This window comes from Buteo buteo, chromosome 6, assembly GCF_964188355.1.
Source record: "Buteo buteo chromosome 6, bButBut1.hap1.1, whole genome shotgun sequence".
Taxonomy (NCBI): domain Eukaryota; kingdom Metazoa; phylum Chordata; class Aves; order Accipitriformes; family Accipitridae; genus Buteo; species Buteo buteo.
In genome coordinates, this window is record NC_134176.1 from 30,748,929 (window position 1) to 30,766,400 (window position 17,472).

General features: G+C 40.7%; 1 protein-coding gene and 1 long non-coding RNA gene across 3 annotated transcripts; one reads left to right on the forward strand and one right to left on the reverse strand.

The window, feature by feature from the left end:
- Positions 1-837: 837 nt before the first annotated feature.
- Positions 838-6,826, reverse strand: LOC142032126 (uncharacterized). Of its 2 annotated transcripts, none has more exons than XR_012650742.1 (3): positions 6,376-6,826; positions 6,138-6,271; positions 838-1,168 (listed from the first exon to the last, which is right to left on the reverse strand). It is a non-coding gene; the product is annotated as an uncharacterized LOC142032126 (long non-coding RNA). The 2 variants fall into 2 exon arrangements; XR_012650743.1 differs by lacking the exon at positions 838-1,168 and adding an exon at positions 2,123-3,193.
- Positions 6,714-15,647, forward strand: DTD2 (D-aminoacyl-tRNA deacylase 2). Its single transcript, XM_075030317.1, has 3 exons — positions 6,714-7,134; positions 13,190-13,259; positions 15,297-15,647. Exons 1-3 carry the CDS (start codon positions 7,024-7,026, stop codon positions 15,620-15,622), a joined length of 507 nt encoding a protein of 168 aa, XP_074886418.1. The 5' UTR covers positions 6,714-7,023; the 3' UTR covers positions 15,623-15,647.
- Positions 15,648-17,472: the final 1,825 nt, after the last annotated feature.

Here is a 17,472-nt window from a genome sequence, read left to right on the forward strand (position 1 = left end):
ATCTGTGCTTTAAGAAAGTGTGAAAATTAAATATTAAAAAACAATTCCTGACACTGGAATCTCTCTGAAACATGTTAAGCCGCACTGGAAGTCATAGCAGGAAGCCACATTATTTCTTGACACGGGGTCTATTATCTTATTTGACTCCATGAATATTCATTAGAATTTACAATCTTCTATTATTTAGCTCACTGCATTTAACATCTGCTTATTTTCCCCACAAGACCTGAGGGGAAACAAGATCACCTTCTATTTATGTTGGTTAAAATAATGAAAAGATTACACATACACTATTGTATTAACTGAAATAAACTGATGGTAAATGAAAGTCCTACAGTTGCCATTTGTTCTAAGGGGAACGAGTTCCCAAAATATAATTTTAAGAAAAGCCCATAGATCAACATTATTGTATCTATATATGATGTTGTGCTATGGCAAAGCAAGATACCCATTTGTGTTGTGATGCAATGTTCTTACATCAAAGGGAATAAAATGCCAAAATCTGTCAACCCTGCTTGGCTCATTGAGCTCTGGCAATCTTGTTGAACTGTGCTGTGACAGAGGTTGCTGTGTTCTGGGAACAACAGCTCCAACAACTGATAAATGACAGACCAAGCATATAATTAGTGCCTCCTCAAACTTACCCAGTTTTATCATGATGCATGGCAAATAGCGCTTGGGATGACTTCAGAGGTTTGCTATTCAGAGAATTTCCTAATGACCTATCATTTGTGTGCATGCTTTCTTCACTAGCAAAGGATCAGTATGCCTGAGGGGAAAAAAAAATGATAGGAGCTGTGGCTCAAGGAGAAAGCTTTTGGCCTGAAGCTCTGGTAAGAGGTTTATTTTGAAAGTCATCCCTATAAACACAAAAAAATGACATACAGCCTGATTACGCCTGCACACTCAACAGTAACTGGAGGCAAGGAGTCCTCCAGGTACATAGAGAATAATAAATGACCTTTCTTACTGTTTGTGAAAGGAGCAGAAACAGCCATGTCTCAATCCACATACATTTTTAATAATAACATAAGGCTTTATGCCAATACTCTGATAATTTTACATATCGCGTCTATCGCAAACATGAAAACTCAAGTTCCAGCTTCTAGGAGATATTGATGCATCTTTGTCTATAGCGACGTCCTCACATTACCATTGAAATTTCTCACTGAAAATGAAAAAAATGGGATTTACTAACAAAAGCACACCTCTGTAGTACTAACTGCTATCGCAAAAGTGTTTATGAGGTGAAAAGAGCAGTGATGCAGCAACACCTGGGGAAGAGAACAGATTTTAATTCCTTTACGTAGCAGAGGTAGAGGACCGTATCCAGCATAACAGGAACCAGTAACACAGGGGCTGCAGAGCGCAGCACAAATACTTGGTGGACCCACCTTGGGTCTGCACCAAACCGACCCTGCGTGTAGGACATAAAGAACGTAGGACCTGTGCTCCACAGTGCCTGCAACAGGGCCCCGTCTAAACACCTCCTCCCTTAGGAGGAACGCAGTTTGCAGCACCCAGCTAGGTCAGTCAGGCGTGGGTTAGCTCGGTGGCTTGAAGCAAAGGAGAACGACCACCTACCATGCCACCAGACCAGTGCCAGGCTCTGCGCAGATGCGTGTGTGGTCAGCGGCTCCCTACAGAGCACAAGAAGCCGAAGCTGAGTTTCCCTGATCAAAGCTGGCCTGAGCAGATACACCGAGCTTGCTCAGGGATGGCAAACAGCCTGTGCAGCGGCAGACTCCCATCCAGCGCTCCGACTCCTCCCTGTTTGCTCCTGGCCCTGTGACCATGAGGTTAGCCTTTTACAGCTAGGTGAGTGCTTTTTCCTCACCACTGCTTCAGTTACTGTCCTACATCCAAGTCGTTTCCATGCTCTCCTGCTGTCTAGAACCCAGACCCCAAACTCAGGAGACCAGGGAAGCAAGTATAAAGACATTTGAATATACCTGCAGGGATCAGCCTGGATCTGGCAGTACCATTCCTGAACAAGAGCAGAAAATTTCTGACCTTTAAGGCATTCCTCTTGAAGTCAGTTTGGTGGCTCTGTACAACCTCCCTCTGAGTTCCAGAATTGCAAGTGTTGTGTTGAAACTCAAGGTTGGGTCTGCACAAGAAAGGTTCAGGACTGTAGCTTATTAGATTAGCTCAGTTCTAAGAAAAAAACCTGTATCTCTTCTAACCACTATGAGGTGTTACAATTAGACCCTATGGTACCTACTGTAGGTGGGCTACTCCCACTGCTCTCTTGATTTCATTGGAGCAGAATACAGAAGTCCTTTTAACATTAATGCCTATCAATCATGCAGACAAACGTTTGGTACAGGAGACACCCAAGCAGGGAAAAAACAGAGTAGTTAAATGTCACAGGCAAATGAACATGCCTGACACATGTAGAGAAAGAAACTGTGATTAATAGTGTTCTTATTTCCTTTAGGCAATCATGGTAAGCAAGCAGATTGCGTATCTTTATCTGGCTATCTTTTTTTCCAATAGAGCCAAATTTCTACTTCTTGCTTAGAAAAGCTGTAATTGTACCTGACACAGCCTTCACACCGAATCTGTTATTTTGTTCAGAAATTTAATTAACTTCTGATTACTTTAACACATTTCAGTATCTATTTTGTAATTATATGAAGGACTAAACAAAACACTAATCTATTTTTAGTGGTGTATTTAATTTTTGCTACATACTTTAAACACGCATAAAATCAACTGCTCAAATCACAAGATTGCTCTTCCACAACAGGAATAGCAGCCTTCACTGGCAACAATGCTGACATTTGTGGGGACAGTCAGTTGGCTCTGCTGGAAGAGCTAGAAAAGTGTATGAACTCTGAAACTACAAAACTAGGGCTGAAGAAGTCATGACCTTCCTCAGAGCTATGGTGCAAACCACAAAGATAAAAATCAGTGTCATCTCTTCCTCTCAATCATCTTTTCCCAAAAGTCTGCAATGCTTCTTCTGAAGGCTAAACAGATCTGGGGGTCTGTTTGGAAGGCAAAGTTGATGATAAGTCTTCATCCCATGTCTTCTCTGGAAGAGCTACTTCTGGTAGCTTTACATAAGCATTGTACAATACTTGTGGTCTTTCAGTGACAGGACTGCTATTCCATCTCATTTCTGCTGCTTGACTTGTATTAGGGAAATTCTTCATGTCCTCTCTCTGCTTTCCTTATTTAAATACCTCTGGAGGAAGAAAGATGATGGTTGGGAGGCAGACATACTCCCAATCTTAATGTCTGGGCAGCACTTTGAATAAGAGAGAAGTCAATACTAAATACAGTCATCATAATGTGTCTGCTACTTAGACAATAAAATTATTCTAACACCACCACCTCATTGTTTCTACACCCACATCACTGTTCAGCAGTATCTTCTCTTTTCCAGCTAATCAGCATTTCAGCTAGCAATTCTGAGGCTGTAGAAAGAAGAAAGCCTAACTGGGTCTTGAACTAGACTGAGAAACAGGTTACAAAAAAAGTAATAAAAAAAAAAAATTACCAGATATAAAAAGTCAGACAACTCATGACAGATAGCACAAGCAGGCTAAGTAGCTCAAAACCAGAAGCAAAATAAGTAAACTCAGAGCAAAAGGGAAGAAAAAGGGATCATAATCCAACAGAAAGCAAAGGACTTGACTCAGTTCAGGTTAAGACCATAAGTATCACTTCAAAAACAAAACACACTATCATTCTGAGCTATCTTGTGGCAGTTTTAACATCTTAGACTAAAGATATGCAGTATTTTTTTTCTTTCTTTGAGGGATTGATCTGTTGTTTCAGCACAGCAAAATTAAAAAGTGTACTTCATTTAAACATTAATCCCAGCTTACAGAGTTATTTTGTGGAATTTCCTTTTTCTTGTGATAGAAGTTTGCAATTTATTGCTGCAAATTTGACTTTCCAGGCCACCTCTGATGATGAAAGAGTCTTCTAACAGCAACCTCTAACAGCTAGCACAGCAGAGTCCATCAGTTCAGTCTCACGCTTCACAGCAGTAGTGGCATCCACCTGTGATTCCTTACTAAATGTTTCTAAGTGACTTAACTAAGTACTCTTTCCTTCCTTATCTGTGCCCTGCTACTTGTCTTCTTTCCTTTTTTTTTAATCTCTGTATGTGTGGGAAGAGAGAGTTCCACAGTGGACAATGGAGAAAATAAAACGTTTAGATGTAATTCTTCCCTTGACACTCTGCAGCATTTCAGCTACGTCTGTCCTACAAGATGTAGTTCTACCAAGATATAACTCTTCCCAACAACCTATTTTGTGTCTTTGTTATCTAAATGCCACTGCAGCTTTGTATAGTTTCTCTTCAAAACAGATGACACTACCTAGGGGCACTGTTGATGTGATAGCTCCTCGAAAGACCTTTGATCATGGTTTCAGACACCATAGACAAAGGAATAACATCCAGGATGCATCTTGTCCCTTCAAAGTTCCAGTCAACTACTGCCCCTGCCAAATGGTATGCAACACCAAACTTAATACTAACAAAACAAACAAACAAAAAATCATCCCTAGGGAAGAATTCAAGACCACTTGAAATCATTTTGGTACTGAAAGACCTCTAGCATTTAATTCTCTGAAAAAACAGGACAAAACCAAGTACCTGCAGAGGCAGAGCTCCCAGCACCCACCCCCCCTCTCACAAAAGGATTCATTCCATTGAACATACACGAAATAAGCATGCCCATTCAGACAAAGGGTAAGGAAAAATACATGTCCACTGAAATTTGTGAGAAATGGTTCATACTGCCATCTGCCCCTCTGAAAGAGAACTGATGTGAAAATAACCAGAAATGTCTTCTGCATACCGTTCTCAAAATACCTACTCTCTGCTCCAGTGATAACAAGCAGATACAAGAAATATTCTGGGACAGCTGTTAAATCCAAAACATGCAGAAAAATGTCTTTATATAATAACTGATAAAAATACCAATATATTTTATGCATGGATGTATTCTTTACATGTCAGGACGTTCTTTTCTATATAAAACCCATAATCAAATCCAAACTCTTGTCTAAAATTTAGTCAATAAATTTACTATCATTCTTTGGCATACAAAGAGAGGCCCCTAAGATAACTATGGGCCAATAAGATTCAAGAAATTCAAGATGCATTACTACAAAATTAATTCATCTTCCTAAGGCAAATATGAAATAATTCCACCAAGAATCCATAAATAATGATGTCATACTAATTTTTTCCATACACTGTTTCACAGGCATGTGTTGAAACTTGCACATGAATAACCATTCTCCATCACATCCTGGTGCAAATATTGGTACTGCAACAAAGAACAATCAATATCCTTGTATATTAATATCCCTTTATAATCTGCTTATGTAATTTGCTGAGACTGTAGTATAATCCATTTTCCTTAACAATCAATTTATATCACAAATATATATAGAAAACCCCCTCATTTTAAATGGGTTTCTACCTCATTAAAATTTCTTAATGAGTCTGGGGATACAGCTTTAGAGTAAATGAACAGAAGGTATTTTAAATAAAATTAGCTGAGTTTAAATAAAAACAGCTCATACTTAACAATACCCTACAGCTAGCAAAAATGAGCTAGTTTATGCACAAACCACCTTGTGTGACTTCCTCTTCTTCCATAAACATTTGCTTTGGGAAGAGCAACCTCATTGAACACTCACGCAAGAGAGAATGTTACTTTAAAGTAACAGACAGAAGCTGAATATATCCCTATGTGTAACACTGGCTATTCATGAGTGCATGTTGCCCCTTGCTGTGCAATAGTAATCTTCAATAATCTTACTCTATGATTGAGGCCAGGTAATAAAATTTGGCTTCTTACCAATGTTATGCATTACTTTTTTTTTTTTAAATGGTTGCAAAACTAAAATCTTCAGTCTTAAAATGAATTCAGAGAGAGACATTGAATTTTGCATCACTCTATCCTGACTTTGCTGAAGCCAATGCTATTCAAAACTTTTATCTGTCAGAATTCACAGACAGGAGGAAGGCACAACTCTTCTGATTTTGGAGCTGTTTGATGAAAATCAGGGTATGTAGCCAAAAAACTGAGAGATAATAAAAGAGGCAGTTGCAATACTTTAAACTTTTCCTATTAGCAATGGGATCTGATTTTGGAACTACGCACTTTTTTTTTTCAGATCGTGATTTTGATGCCCAGCTATCCAGATCCCTTTTCACTGTGTTATTTTCTGTTCCCTCTGCTCCAAAGCAGTATCATTGAAGAGAAATGCTCCAACTTGATAGGTTCATCTCAGTCACCTGAAACACAAACATTACTTGTTTTTAAAGAAGCAAGTGACAAAGAATATTCAGATTAGTGATTTTCTTTTTCATGCAGAAACCACAGAGCATACTATTCTTACCCCAAGCACGAAACATTTCCCCACCAGAAGACAAGCAGATTTTTCATTTCTCATCAAAAAAAAAAAAAAAAAAAAAAAGAAACAAAAACCCGCTTCCTGCTAGCTGTAAGGGCATCGGTAAGCTGAGCTGTAGCAACATTTTGTTTATTCTGTTCCAAGCTGCATCCTTGCTGCCCGTCCCCTTGGAGGCCACCGGCAGATGACAAGCCCCGTTTCACCTTCTGCAAAAGGCACGCAGTATTTGCCGATTTTCTCTTGCATTTTTAGCAAGGGCTTTCTTTAGCGCTTGCGTGTCACACAGGCTGCTGTTAAACAGTCGCAGAGCAAAGCCGTCGCCGGCCCGCAGGCCCCGTCGTTGGGCTCTCCCTGGGCGCCGCTCACAGGCCCGGCCTGCCCGTGATTCCCCCGCAGGATGGCGGCGCCACCGCCCCGGCCCCGGCCCCGGCGCCGGCGCCGGCCGCCGACTCTTCCCGCCGCCTGCCGTGGCGGCCCGTGAGCCCCGGCCCCCGGCCACGGGGCACCTCGCCCCCTCGGGCACCGACGGCAGCAGCCTGCGGGGCCGGAAAGGCGTTGCCCGGCGGCGGCGACCGGCCCCAGCGCGGCGCGGGCCCGCCCCCGCCCTCAGGCCAAGGCCGCCCCGGGCCCGCGATGGCGGCGGCAGCGCGGCCGGCGCTGGCTCGGGCCTTGCTGCAGCAGTGCCTGGCCGCTCGGCTGCAGGTGAAGCCGCCCGAGCGCGGCTGCGAGGCCGAGTGGGTGGAGGTAACGTCCGCCGGGGGCCGCCCCCCTCTCGGTATCGTCCCGTCCCGTCCCCCTGCGGCGGGGCGGGAGGCGGCGGCTCGGGGCCGCTCCGCGGCGGGCGGCAGGGAAAGGCTCCGTCTCGGGGCGGCGGGGGGAGAGGTAGGGTGCGCCGGCCGAGGTCGCGGCCCGTCCGCCTCCAGCCGGGCTGCTCCCGCTGACCGCAGCGGGAGGGACACCGCCGTCCCTGCCCGAGGCGCGGTCGGACCGCTGGCCCCGGCAGAGCTTCAGGAGGCCGCCGCTCGCCCTGCCGTCTGTGCTGGCCTTCAGAGCCCGCAGCCTGCCTCCGCTCGGGTTCGCTCTGCGGAGCGGCGGCTGCCCGGGCGGCGGGCTGGCCCCTGCTAGCAGCCGGGGGCCCACCCAGCCGCTTCTCTACCCAGGCCAGGAGGGGGAAAGGGGAGCGAAAGGAGTAAAAAAAACCCACGTGGGGCAGAGCCAGGTCAGGGAAATCACTTGCCATTACCGTCAGGGACAAAACTGACTTGACTTGGGGAATTTAAGTTAACTTGTTGCCAGTTAACGTAAATATTTAATGAGTGATTTGGCCATTGAAAAATAAAACCCAAATAGTTGGACCTGAGGAGCACAGCCTTCCTCCTTTTCCCAGCCAAGCTTCACCTCAGACGCCTCTCCTGCCCCATTCCTAGTTTCCACTCCAGAGCCCGCTCCTGACCCCCTTGTTGTCTCCAAAGGTTACGGTCAGTCCCTTCAGCGAGGCCAGGAGCCACGCGGGAGGCTGGGGTCAGCGCACCGCAGTTTCTCCCTGCTGCTCCTTCTCGTTCTTGCCCTGTGCTCCAGCATGGGTCCCCCGCAGGCTGCAGTCCCCTCAGGAGCACAGCTGCTCCACCACAAAACACCCCCCTTCCCCTCCAGCCTTGTTGTTCCCTCTTGGGCATAATCTGCCCTTTCTGAAATAGGCCTTCACACGGTGCTGCCCACTTGGCTGATGGGCTCGGCTGTGTGCTTCGTAAGTTGTGTCACACTGTACACTTGAAGAAGAAAGGCCAGGTAGAGCAATGGGAGGGACTATGGCAGCAGTAGTTCTGATTTTTTTTTTCCAGATCATTAACCAAAAATTACATTTAGGATGTAGACCACCACACAGCGTGAGGGAAATACTATCATTTACCCCTTTTCCTCCCTTAGTCTTCTGTCAGGAGAGGTAGGTAGGTCTGCAGAGTCTTTGGGCTATGTGCTATGCCTACAGCCCAGGGCTATTTACCAAACATGAGGGCTGCCCTTCGGATGTACTGTCCTGCTGTAGTTGTCACGTTTATGGGTTACCTACCCTAAAATAACTCATCTATGCAGGTGTCAACTATTTAGCTCTTGGGGTGGTTTTTGTGGTTTTGTCTTTTGTCCTCCTTAAAGACTACAACAACAGAAGGGGCTAAATATAGTCACTCACGTATTTAAAAGTAAAAATTCTAGCATGCTTAAAGGGCTTATGAGTTCATTCAGCAAATCTGAAGAGCATTTAAAAAAAGAAAGTCTGTCCCTAGGTGTTTCCACTGTTTGATTTTCGCATTGTTCTTAAAACATTTCTCTCCTTGTTCGGAAGAGGCAGGCGGATCCCTAAGACCTAGATTCTGCAGCGTGGTCTGGGAAGCCAGAATGTTTTACTCAGAGGAAATACATGTCATCTCACAGATACTGTGTTTGGCTGAAGTGCATCTGTGTGTATGGCATTATTAGCCTCTCCGTGTAGGGTTAATTATAGTGAAAGTTGCTCAGCACAGCATAAATTAAGTATAGGAGAAATAACCTATTGCTAGCTTGCTAATCTCAGAAGTAATTGTAGGTCTAGTAAATAAAGGCAGAAATGTCATTTTGCTGGCTGTCTCTTAAACTATCTGAAAAAAGGCATATCATGATGTAGCTGTGTTACAAGCAGGTTATGCTGTTTATATCTCTTATTTGAAGTTTTAAATGGCTTAACCAAAGTCACTGGGAAAGTAATAGATAGCACTAAAGGAATCTGCAAGATATTTGGGTGGTCTCAGCAGCAGATATTTTTCAGACATGAACCTTACTAATATTTGTCTTGGGTACTTAGGAATCTTTCCTGGGTACCTGGGGCTCTTTAAGAGAAATCTGTTTTAACAAGAACTAGTCATCGTGCAGCAAAAAACTATGGGAAATTCATAGTTTCTTTCATATGACTACTTTAGAGGTCATTGGATGGAATCTGCTGCTGATGTTTTCTGGTAGGGTACCGTTACTCCCTATATATGCATGTCAATGCAAAAATAAAAATATAGACCTCATAAACTATTATTTACATAAACCAGTGTGTTCCTGATGATCTATAACAACTGAAAAGTAGGTCCTCACCTTGAGAAATTTCTAGTGTACTATAAATAGCACATTATGTAGGTGGCTTTGAATAGCTTCTGAGCTTTAAGAGACCCCTGTAGGTACTTCAGGAACTTCAGAGCAGATGTTCTTTATCTGGAAAAAGGTTAGGAGTGTACTTTATATCTATACATGAATCACTGCCTTCATTGTGTTTTCGTGATTCTGTTTTTTCTGGCCTGTTGAGGATTACTGGGGATGGGATGTCTTGTTTATGGAGAAATGTTGGTTAGATAGCATCCATAAAAGGTTTATGTATGCAGCAAAATACTTAGGAGGAAAAAAAGGAATACCCCTTTTAAAGGCAGGGGAGAAAGAACGTGAGATTTGGTGTATTTCACAACTATGGGAGAAAAGAAACGTAAAATGAATATTCAGCTAAAAAGTATAAGAGCCTATGCTTTATGCAGTGAAAATTGTCTTTCCCTTATCTTCTTTCCCCTGATTTGTTTTCTGGTTAAGATAGCAAAAAGAGGTGCAAAGTACCAGGCACAGAGTTGTTTTGTGACCTGTGGTAGATGACGTAATCTCTCTTTGCTGCAGCTGAATGTAAGGAGTATGAAGAAATCTTCTCATGGGGTAGCAAATCTGAACTTGAAACAGAAATGTCAAAAAATAATTTATATAAGTTAGTTGCACAAGCTGGCTTCCTAAGGATTACAAAGTTTCTCCATTCTCATTATCAGTTGCATTAAATTTTCCTAAAAAAAAAAAAAAGGTAGAGTTGAGATAACATTTTGCAGAATATATTTGGGTTTTGCTAATGAAATCCTGCAAAATTCACATGAACGTATTTAGTAAAGAGGATGAAGAAGGAATTTGTTATTTGTTTTTCCTGCAAAAGAGCTAAAGAGCAGTGTTTGGAGCTAGCGTTGCTAAGGCTGGCTGTATGGCCTGAGGGGCTGGGTACTTCAGCCCTTCATAATGCAGATTGCCTGGTCTGATGATTACTTGGGACAGTTGTATAATAAATGCCAGTGTTGCAAAGTAACTTGCTTTGCTGGTTTATTTATGTAGGCATTTTACTGATAACAGTAAAATCCACGTAGAGTGCAGTTTCCCTGCCCAGCCGCCTGCCTGTCACTACGTAAGTTCCTTGCAGTGGCTGTTGGCACGTCAGCATGCTGAATTTATGACCTTCTTATGTGTGTTATTTTGTTTCATTTTTCCTGCATTAAATATAGCTCTGAAGAGCAGTCAACTAGGCTTTGATAGGTTACACAGGACCTTCAGCAATGGCAATGTTTTTGCTTTTGTCCAAAGGTTTACACATTCCCGTTCCTTACACTGGCAACAAGCACAAGTCCTAGGACTCCTGGAACACTGATACAAGATCAGAGGACTGCCATGTATTATTATTAGGTTAGCTCTTGAAATTGCATTCAATTTTACATCTTCTATTCAGTTAAGAAAACTAAGGAACAAAAAAGTAAGACATAACTGGAAGTTGAAACGTGGTTGCACATGTGTTGAAAATAGTGTTCAACCACAGTTTTCAGTCATAGCTGAAACCGTAAGTTTCAACTTAACAAATAGTTGAATAGTTTTCAACTATAACATGGTTGAAAAGTGTTCTAGAAGGTCATAAACATGCAATATAAATAGAAGCATCCTCTAGCAGCTTTAACATGTCTCTGAATTGATTTTTTTTTCATTTAACCTCCTGTCCCTCTAAATTCCCTCAATACAATATGTATGTTTCATCTTGTAATAAAAAGTATATTCAAAAGTAGGCATCAAATCATGAGAGAGGCTGGAAAAGTAATGAATGTTTTTACTTAATCTTTAGCTGTCTGGCCTTAGGACTTGCAGATGTCTTTATTTACCTTTTTGTCTTTTAAAATGAGTTGCTTGCAGAATATTGTTGCTTCTGTATGAGAGACTGTGCAAAAAACTCTGTCAGAAGTCTCAGGATTAGAATGATTTTCTGTGATGTGTGCTATATCACGGAGTCACTTATTTCTGTGGTCAGATATATACAATGTAAATGCGTTTGGCCTATTTTATCACAAACATTTTTATTAGTAGCTATGTGTGCATTGTTGGTGTCTATTAATATCCTGACGCTGGTCTGTTTCTGGAACGAATATTTAGCTAAACATGTAAGGATATCTAACTTTTGGCAGTCTGCATTTCTGTCCCTCATTCAAACAAATGGTTTGAAATGTCATTTGAGGTTCAGGCCATCATATTTCTTACAGTGTTTATGAAATATAGCAGTAATTTGGGAACCTGTATAATATTCTGCAGTGGTCAAAATGAGTTTTGAAAGGAGCCATTTAAAGCTTTTGAAAGTTCTCAGCATGTGACATTTTGGCTACAAAGAGAATTCTCTTTTTCCAGAAGTTAGTCACTACAAAAATAGTTGAGAAGGCATAGCTCTTCTCAGTCATTGCCTGGAGCATTTTGTTTAATCTCTGCAATAACAAAAGGATAAAATCTCATGTGTATAGCTAAGTTTTCTCCACCAAAACCCTTTATCTTTTAAAGAAAAGGGGAAAGGAAAAATAAAGAAAAGGGAGGAAAAATTTTGAAAAGGTATTTTTAAGAAACTATTCACATTTCTTAGCCTTTTGCTTTGACAAGGTCGATATTAATGACTCCTTCCTGCCCCAACCTAGTTAGCATCTCTTAGGTGGTATTTCATAAGCTGGCATTTATTTTTCTTCTAACAAACATATAAAGATACTTATTCTTGACAAAGCAGTGGTTTTTTTAGATACTGTATGCCTGTGGACATTGTATGCCTTTCTGGTTTTTTCCTGAAGAAGTTAAACCATTCAGGTATACTTCTGCATGAGACGTAATTGCTGTTGGCTGCAGAGCCTATCAGTTTGTCTTAATAAAGCACAGGTTGTTGCACACACATTCCTTGTGAACTAACCAAGAGAGTAGAAAAGCTACACAAGAATTTTCTTGTGCTGTCTCCTCTCCTAATTCTTCCCTCAAATAGATAGTTCCTACAAGTAGTCTCTCTGAATGCTAAAGAAGTGGCATATCCTTTACACTATACAAATTAGGGGAAAGGTCCCATTTCCCTGAAAAGATTTCACCCAGATGGATAAATAATATTTTGAACAACTTTATGATATTCTGAACAACTTCATAGTTGTTTGTCACCATATCTAAATTGGTCATCATATTTAAATCTTTAATTAACAGACTCTGTTTTTTCACAATTATCCTGTACTTGATTACTTTAACATCAAAATATAATTCAGTTCACTGACAAGTCCTGTGGTGTCTGTCATGTTTTGTAATTGGAAATAAACTCATAATTTACACTGAAAATTATTTTATCTGTATGTTTGATAGGAAAAAAGCTTAAATAATTTCCTATGCTGGATTTAAGTACACTAATTCATCTTGTCACCTTGTCTATATTAATACTGTACATTGTACATTCCAACTAAATTTGGCTTCACATGGAGCTAATAAATTGGCTTAATTGTATGTAGAAGCATTGTGCAGATAATCAGTATATATCTCATAAGATTCCAGTGTGGTGTGTAAACTCGATGTCTGAAGCTACACTAAATAACTAAAACTACTCTCGGAAGCTTTTTTGTTGTGTAGTTTTGTCATTTTTTGTACCAGTTTTAATGACAAGTGTGCATGGTGGACAATGAGAAACATTGACATGGTTTTCTGTAATCTTTCGTAGATCCAGAGAGGGCTTGTTATCTACATATGCTTCTTCAAAGGTGCTGATGAGGATCTTGTTCCAAAAATTGGTATGATATTGTCCTTATAAATTCTTGTATTGTTTGAAAAAGAAGCAAAGCAGTAGAGGCAGAGAAGGCAGCAACCATTTCTACAAGAAGTCGTCAAAAAGCCATCAGATAGCATCATTCCAAATCAATCACCTGGCTGAAAGAACAGTTTGGTCGGTCTTGTTTCTTTTGACAGTTGTCCATACTCTGTCTGTTCATGACCAGCCTGTTAGAGAATCAATTCCCGTGATTATAACATTCTAGCAAACAGAGAAAGCGCTGCACTGGCCGTTTGACATATTACATGTATCAGGCAACATGTTCAGTCCAGGACAGAACTGAATTTAGAGAAAACTGTTTTCAAATAATTCATGGCTTGATTTGAGAAGTACTTTAACGCTGATCTCACTGTATGTGTAGGATATTTAAAATTATAGCCGGTAGAGGGAGTTGGGTGGATAACTAAACAGCATCCTTCCCATCTCATTTCAGTGATACTACGTACACTGTTAGCATTTCAAGTGCAGTTTTCTGGTTCAGAAGTGATAACAGCAATATCTGCAGTTCTTTCCCTTTGTCCACACGCACTTTAACATTTCCATCAAAGACAAGAAGATGTTGTGGATAAGGTCAAACAGTAGTGATTTCTGTCTTCACCCACTGTTGTTTTGGCTTGAGGGTTTTCGTTTTGTTTTTTTTTTTGTTTTCTTTCTTACTTTTATTTAATTTCTTCTCCCTCCTTTCCTCCATGAGTAACACTGGATCACCTGAGAAATTCCGTGTTGCCACATATTCCAGATAAAAGTGCCCCTTTTCTTTTCTGTGGCTGGCTGATATTAGTTGTTTCGCAAAAGGTCATGTAACAATAGTCTATTTCAGGCTGCTTACTGGGACCCGCAGAAAGACCTGGCAGTGCACAAGCACAGGTGCTATCAAAACTGCTGAGAGCAGCTCCTGGGGGGGTTCTCTCTTGGTCTTGGAGGGCACAGTCATTCTCTGATGCTAAACTAAGTTGAAATCTTTGGGTGTATTTAAAGCTATGATAGGAAAATTGATTTTGTGCTTGTGAGAGTTTCATGAGAGTGTTACTTGAGAATAATGACCTTTTCAGCTGTGTGGCAGCTGAAGCAGGCCAGAAAAAGAAAGTTCTGTTTTCTACTAGGAGACTCATCTATGACCATCCTCCTTAAGGATATTAAAAAATATATTTTGAAACTGTTTAAATGAGTGGGTTTGGTTCCGGAATCACAACTCAGCTCTTTTTGCTTTGAACAACATTAAACTTTTATAGGCTTGGAGGCATGACTAGTACCCTCACAGCTTTTACAGAGTTGGAGGAAGTTTGGGGGGAATTATTTGATTTGTTATAGAAACATTTGAAAATTTGTTAGTAAATGCATTGATTTTATTTGCAAGTTTATATATTCTGGCTTATGGGCCAAATTGCATCTCTGACCTTCCTGCCCATTTCCTCTCTCAGAAGACAAGCTGGCACCTGCACGTCCCGAAGTGGAGTGCTGAAGGGCACTCACTCCACTTCAGACCAAACTGCTGAGCTGTGGCTTCAGCCCAGATCAGTGCTGGGTCGTGCTGCGAACAACTGCAGACAGAATGAAAAGACAGTCAGGGCAGAAGCTTCTCCAACATGCACTGGAGATGGTGTTATCTCCTACAATGTGTAGTGTTGTGCAAATGTTGCCTATTTGAGTATCAGGCAATTAAGTTAGGGTCACTAATTGGATCCTGGTTTCCTTTGGGGGTGTCCAACTAGAGTCAACTTCAGGATTTCAGACAGCCAACCACTCCCCCCCCCAAATAACTCTTTAGACAAATTATATTAATATAAATATCCTTCACATTCTTCACAATACTCAGACATCTTAGTTGGTTAATAGTATTTTTTGACTGTCCGTGTTTCATTTCATTAATAGGCAGTTTCTTTTACTTGAATAGTTTGTCACGCATCACAATATTTGTTGAATCTTGTTTATGATGTTACATTAGGTCCTGTTTAATTTGCTTTAGTTACACTAACTCTTATTTTATTTTTATTTGCAGTCAATATGCTGTTGAATGTTAAATTAAGTGAGAATGAAAGCAGCGAGTACGTTTCTGTTCTTGATTTACCAGGCGATGTGCTAATCATACCACAAGCTACCCTAGGTGGTAAACTGAAGGGAAGAAAGATGCAGTACCATGCAAACATTGAAAAAGAAAAAGGGCTTGAACTTTATTCTCAGTTTGTGACTTTGTGTGAAAAAGAACTGGCTGCCAATGCCAAATGCATGGAAGCAGGTGTTCTCGTCAAGCATGGCACATACGGAAACAGGCAGGTGTTAAAACTGGATACAAATGGACCTTACACTCATCTGATTGAATTTTGAAAAAATAAATATCCTGGATACAGTACTGGCTCGCAACTGTTGTCTTTTTTTTTTTTTTCTCTTCATTTCTAAGCATTAATGTACTTAAATGGTTTGGGAAATACATTGTAAGAAAGACTTTCACTCATCTGCATTGGTGTTGCCAATCCCATTAAATAGAAGGATGCCTGAGACTGCTTTGTGATAACGAGTATGTGTTTTATGTGCATATTCATCTGAAGAGTGCTCAAAATAATTATTAGTATTGATCCAATGAAGGTGGATAATTTGGAAGGCTTTATTAACAAAAATGTTGTAATGCATATGTTTGTTACTACAAAATAATAACAGAAGTATTACATTTATTAGCCATTGTAAAGTACACTTGAGGAAGTGAAGTTTATAGATTAAAAAAAAGAATGCTGTAGATTTACTTATTTGTCCCTAAATTTTCCGAGTCAGACAATTTTTGTCTTTCTGTTTTCTATCTATAAAGCAGCAATGCATTCTAGCTAACAAATATATTGAAAGCACAAATTCACTGAATTTTTAGCGTCTTAAAGAGTAGGCACTAAATAAGAAAGTCTGTCCCTCTCATCCACAGTGTGTAGGGCTGGGACACTTAAGGTAGTACTAGGACTGAACACAGGCTCTACAGGGAAGAAAAAGTGAGGGAGGCTCATCTAGAAACTGAAATCAAGGCAGTACCATTAAATTGCTTTCTTGAAGTTTGCACTCGGAAATCTCCTCTGATGTGTTTTGATAGGCTGCTTGCTATAGCTTGGTCTATGTCCCTGTTACCTTGGTCTTGTTGTCTACTCAATTCTTTCATAACAGAGCCTCAGGAGAAGGACTGAAATATTCAAGTGAAAACAAAAATAAAAATGGTACAATGTATGCTGCCATCTCATTGTTCCCTCTGCCCCTATTGCTTCCTTCCAGCTTTTTGTCTATTGAATCCGCCAGGCAAAGACTAGCTTATATTTCTTTTATATACAGTGTTGGCATATTTGGGGCCCCATTCCCAGCTGACCCCCTATGCAGTACTGTCATAAACATTATTAACAGCTGGTGTTAAGAAGATATAATGGGAAATTCTGTCTTGTAAGGCAGCAAGAACAGAACACCTACATTAAAATGGGGCAAATTCAAAACTGATACGAGTGCATTCATCCTGTGAGTCAAGTTTCTCTTTTACTGCAGCATCATGAAGTCAGTAATTTAGAAGAGTTCAAAGTGTAATTAGACAATTATATGGTTTGCAGTAATTATCCAGAGTTCCCATTTAAATAATAAATTCTTCTGGAAAAGATGCAAAACCTCGTGGTTAGCAAGCATGCCAGCTTGTGCAATCTTAAATTGTAGGTCAGTAGTTACAAATGTTCTGTCCTTATCTTTACTTTTTAAAAAACATAACTGCATGCGTAATCTGCAGGCTCAAACTGTGCCATGAGAATCACATTTTTTGAACGGATACAAAGCTCACAGTTTTGATGGGAGTAATGAGATTTTTCAGATTAACATAATATTTGGTTAATAATTATGAAATACTTAAGGATGTTGAATTCCTGGCAACTGGCGCTCTCACAGCTGAAACCAACTATTCACACAAATGGCCTGGAAATATTAGCTAGGTCCCAAATGACATATTTATTCATTAATAATTAACAGTTATGATAGACACAGTATGAGTCATGTTCTGAGTTCTTACTAGCAACATTTAAATAAGGTTGTCCTGATGTGAATAACTAATACAAATGAATTATGATCTGTGTGCTTGAAAAAACTTTTTTTATTGCTCTTTCCATTGGAGGCCAAATCCTAAAAAGTGCTGAGTAATACCACTTTTCGCTGACCTTACAGGAATTGCG

Coding starts and splice junctions, on each gene's coding strand:
- DTD2 (XM_075030317.1), top strand. CDS start 7,024: ATGGCGGCGGCAGCGCGGCCGGCGCTGGCTCGGGCCTTGCTGCAGCAG. Junction 7,135..13,189: donor GCGAGGCCGAGTGGGTGGAG/GTAACGTCCGCC, acceptor AATCTTTCGTAG/ATCCAGAGAGGGCTTGTTAT. Junction 13,260..15,296: donor GGATCTTGTTCCAAAAATTG/GTATGATATTGT, acceptor TTTTATTTGCAG/TCAATATGCTGTTGAATGTT.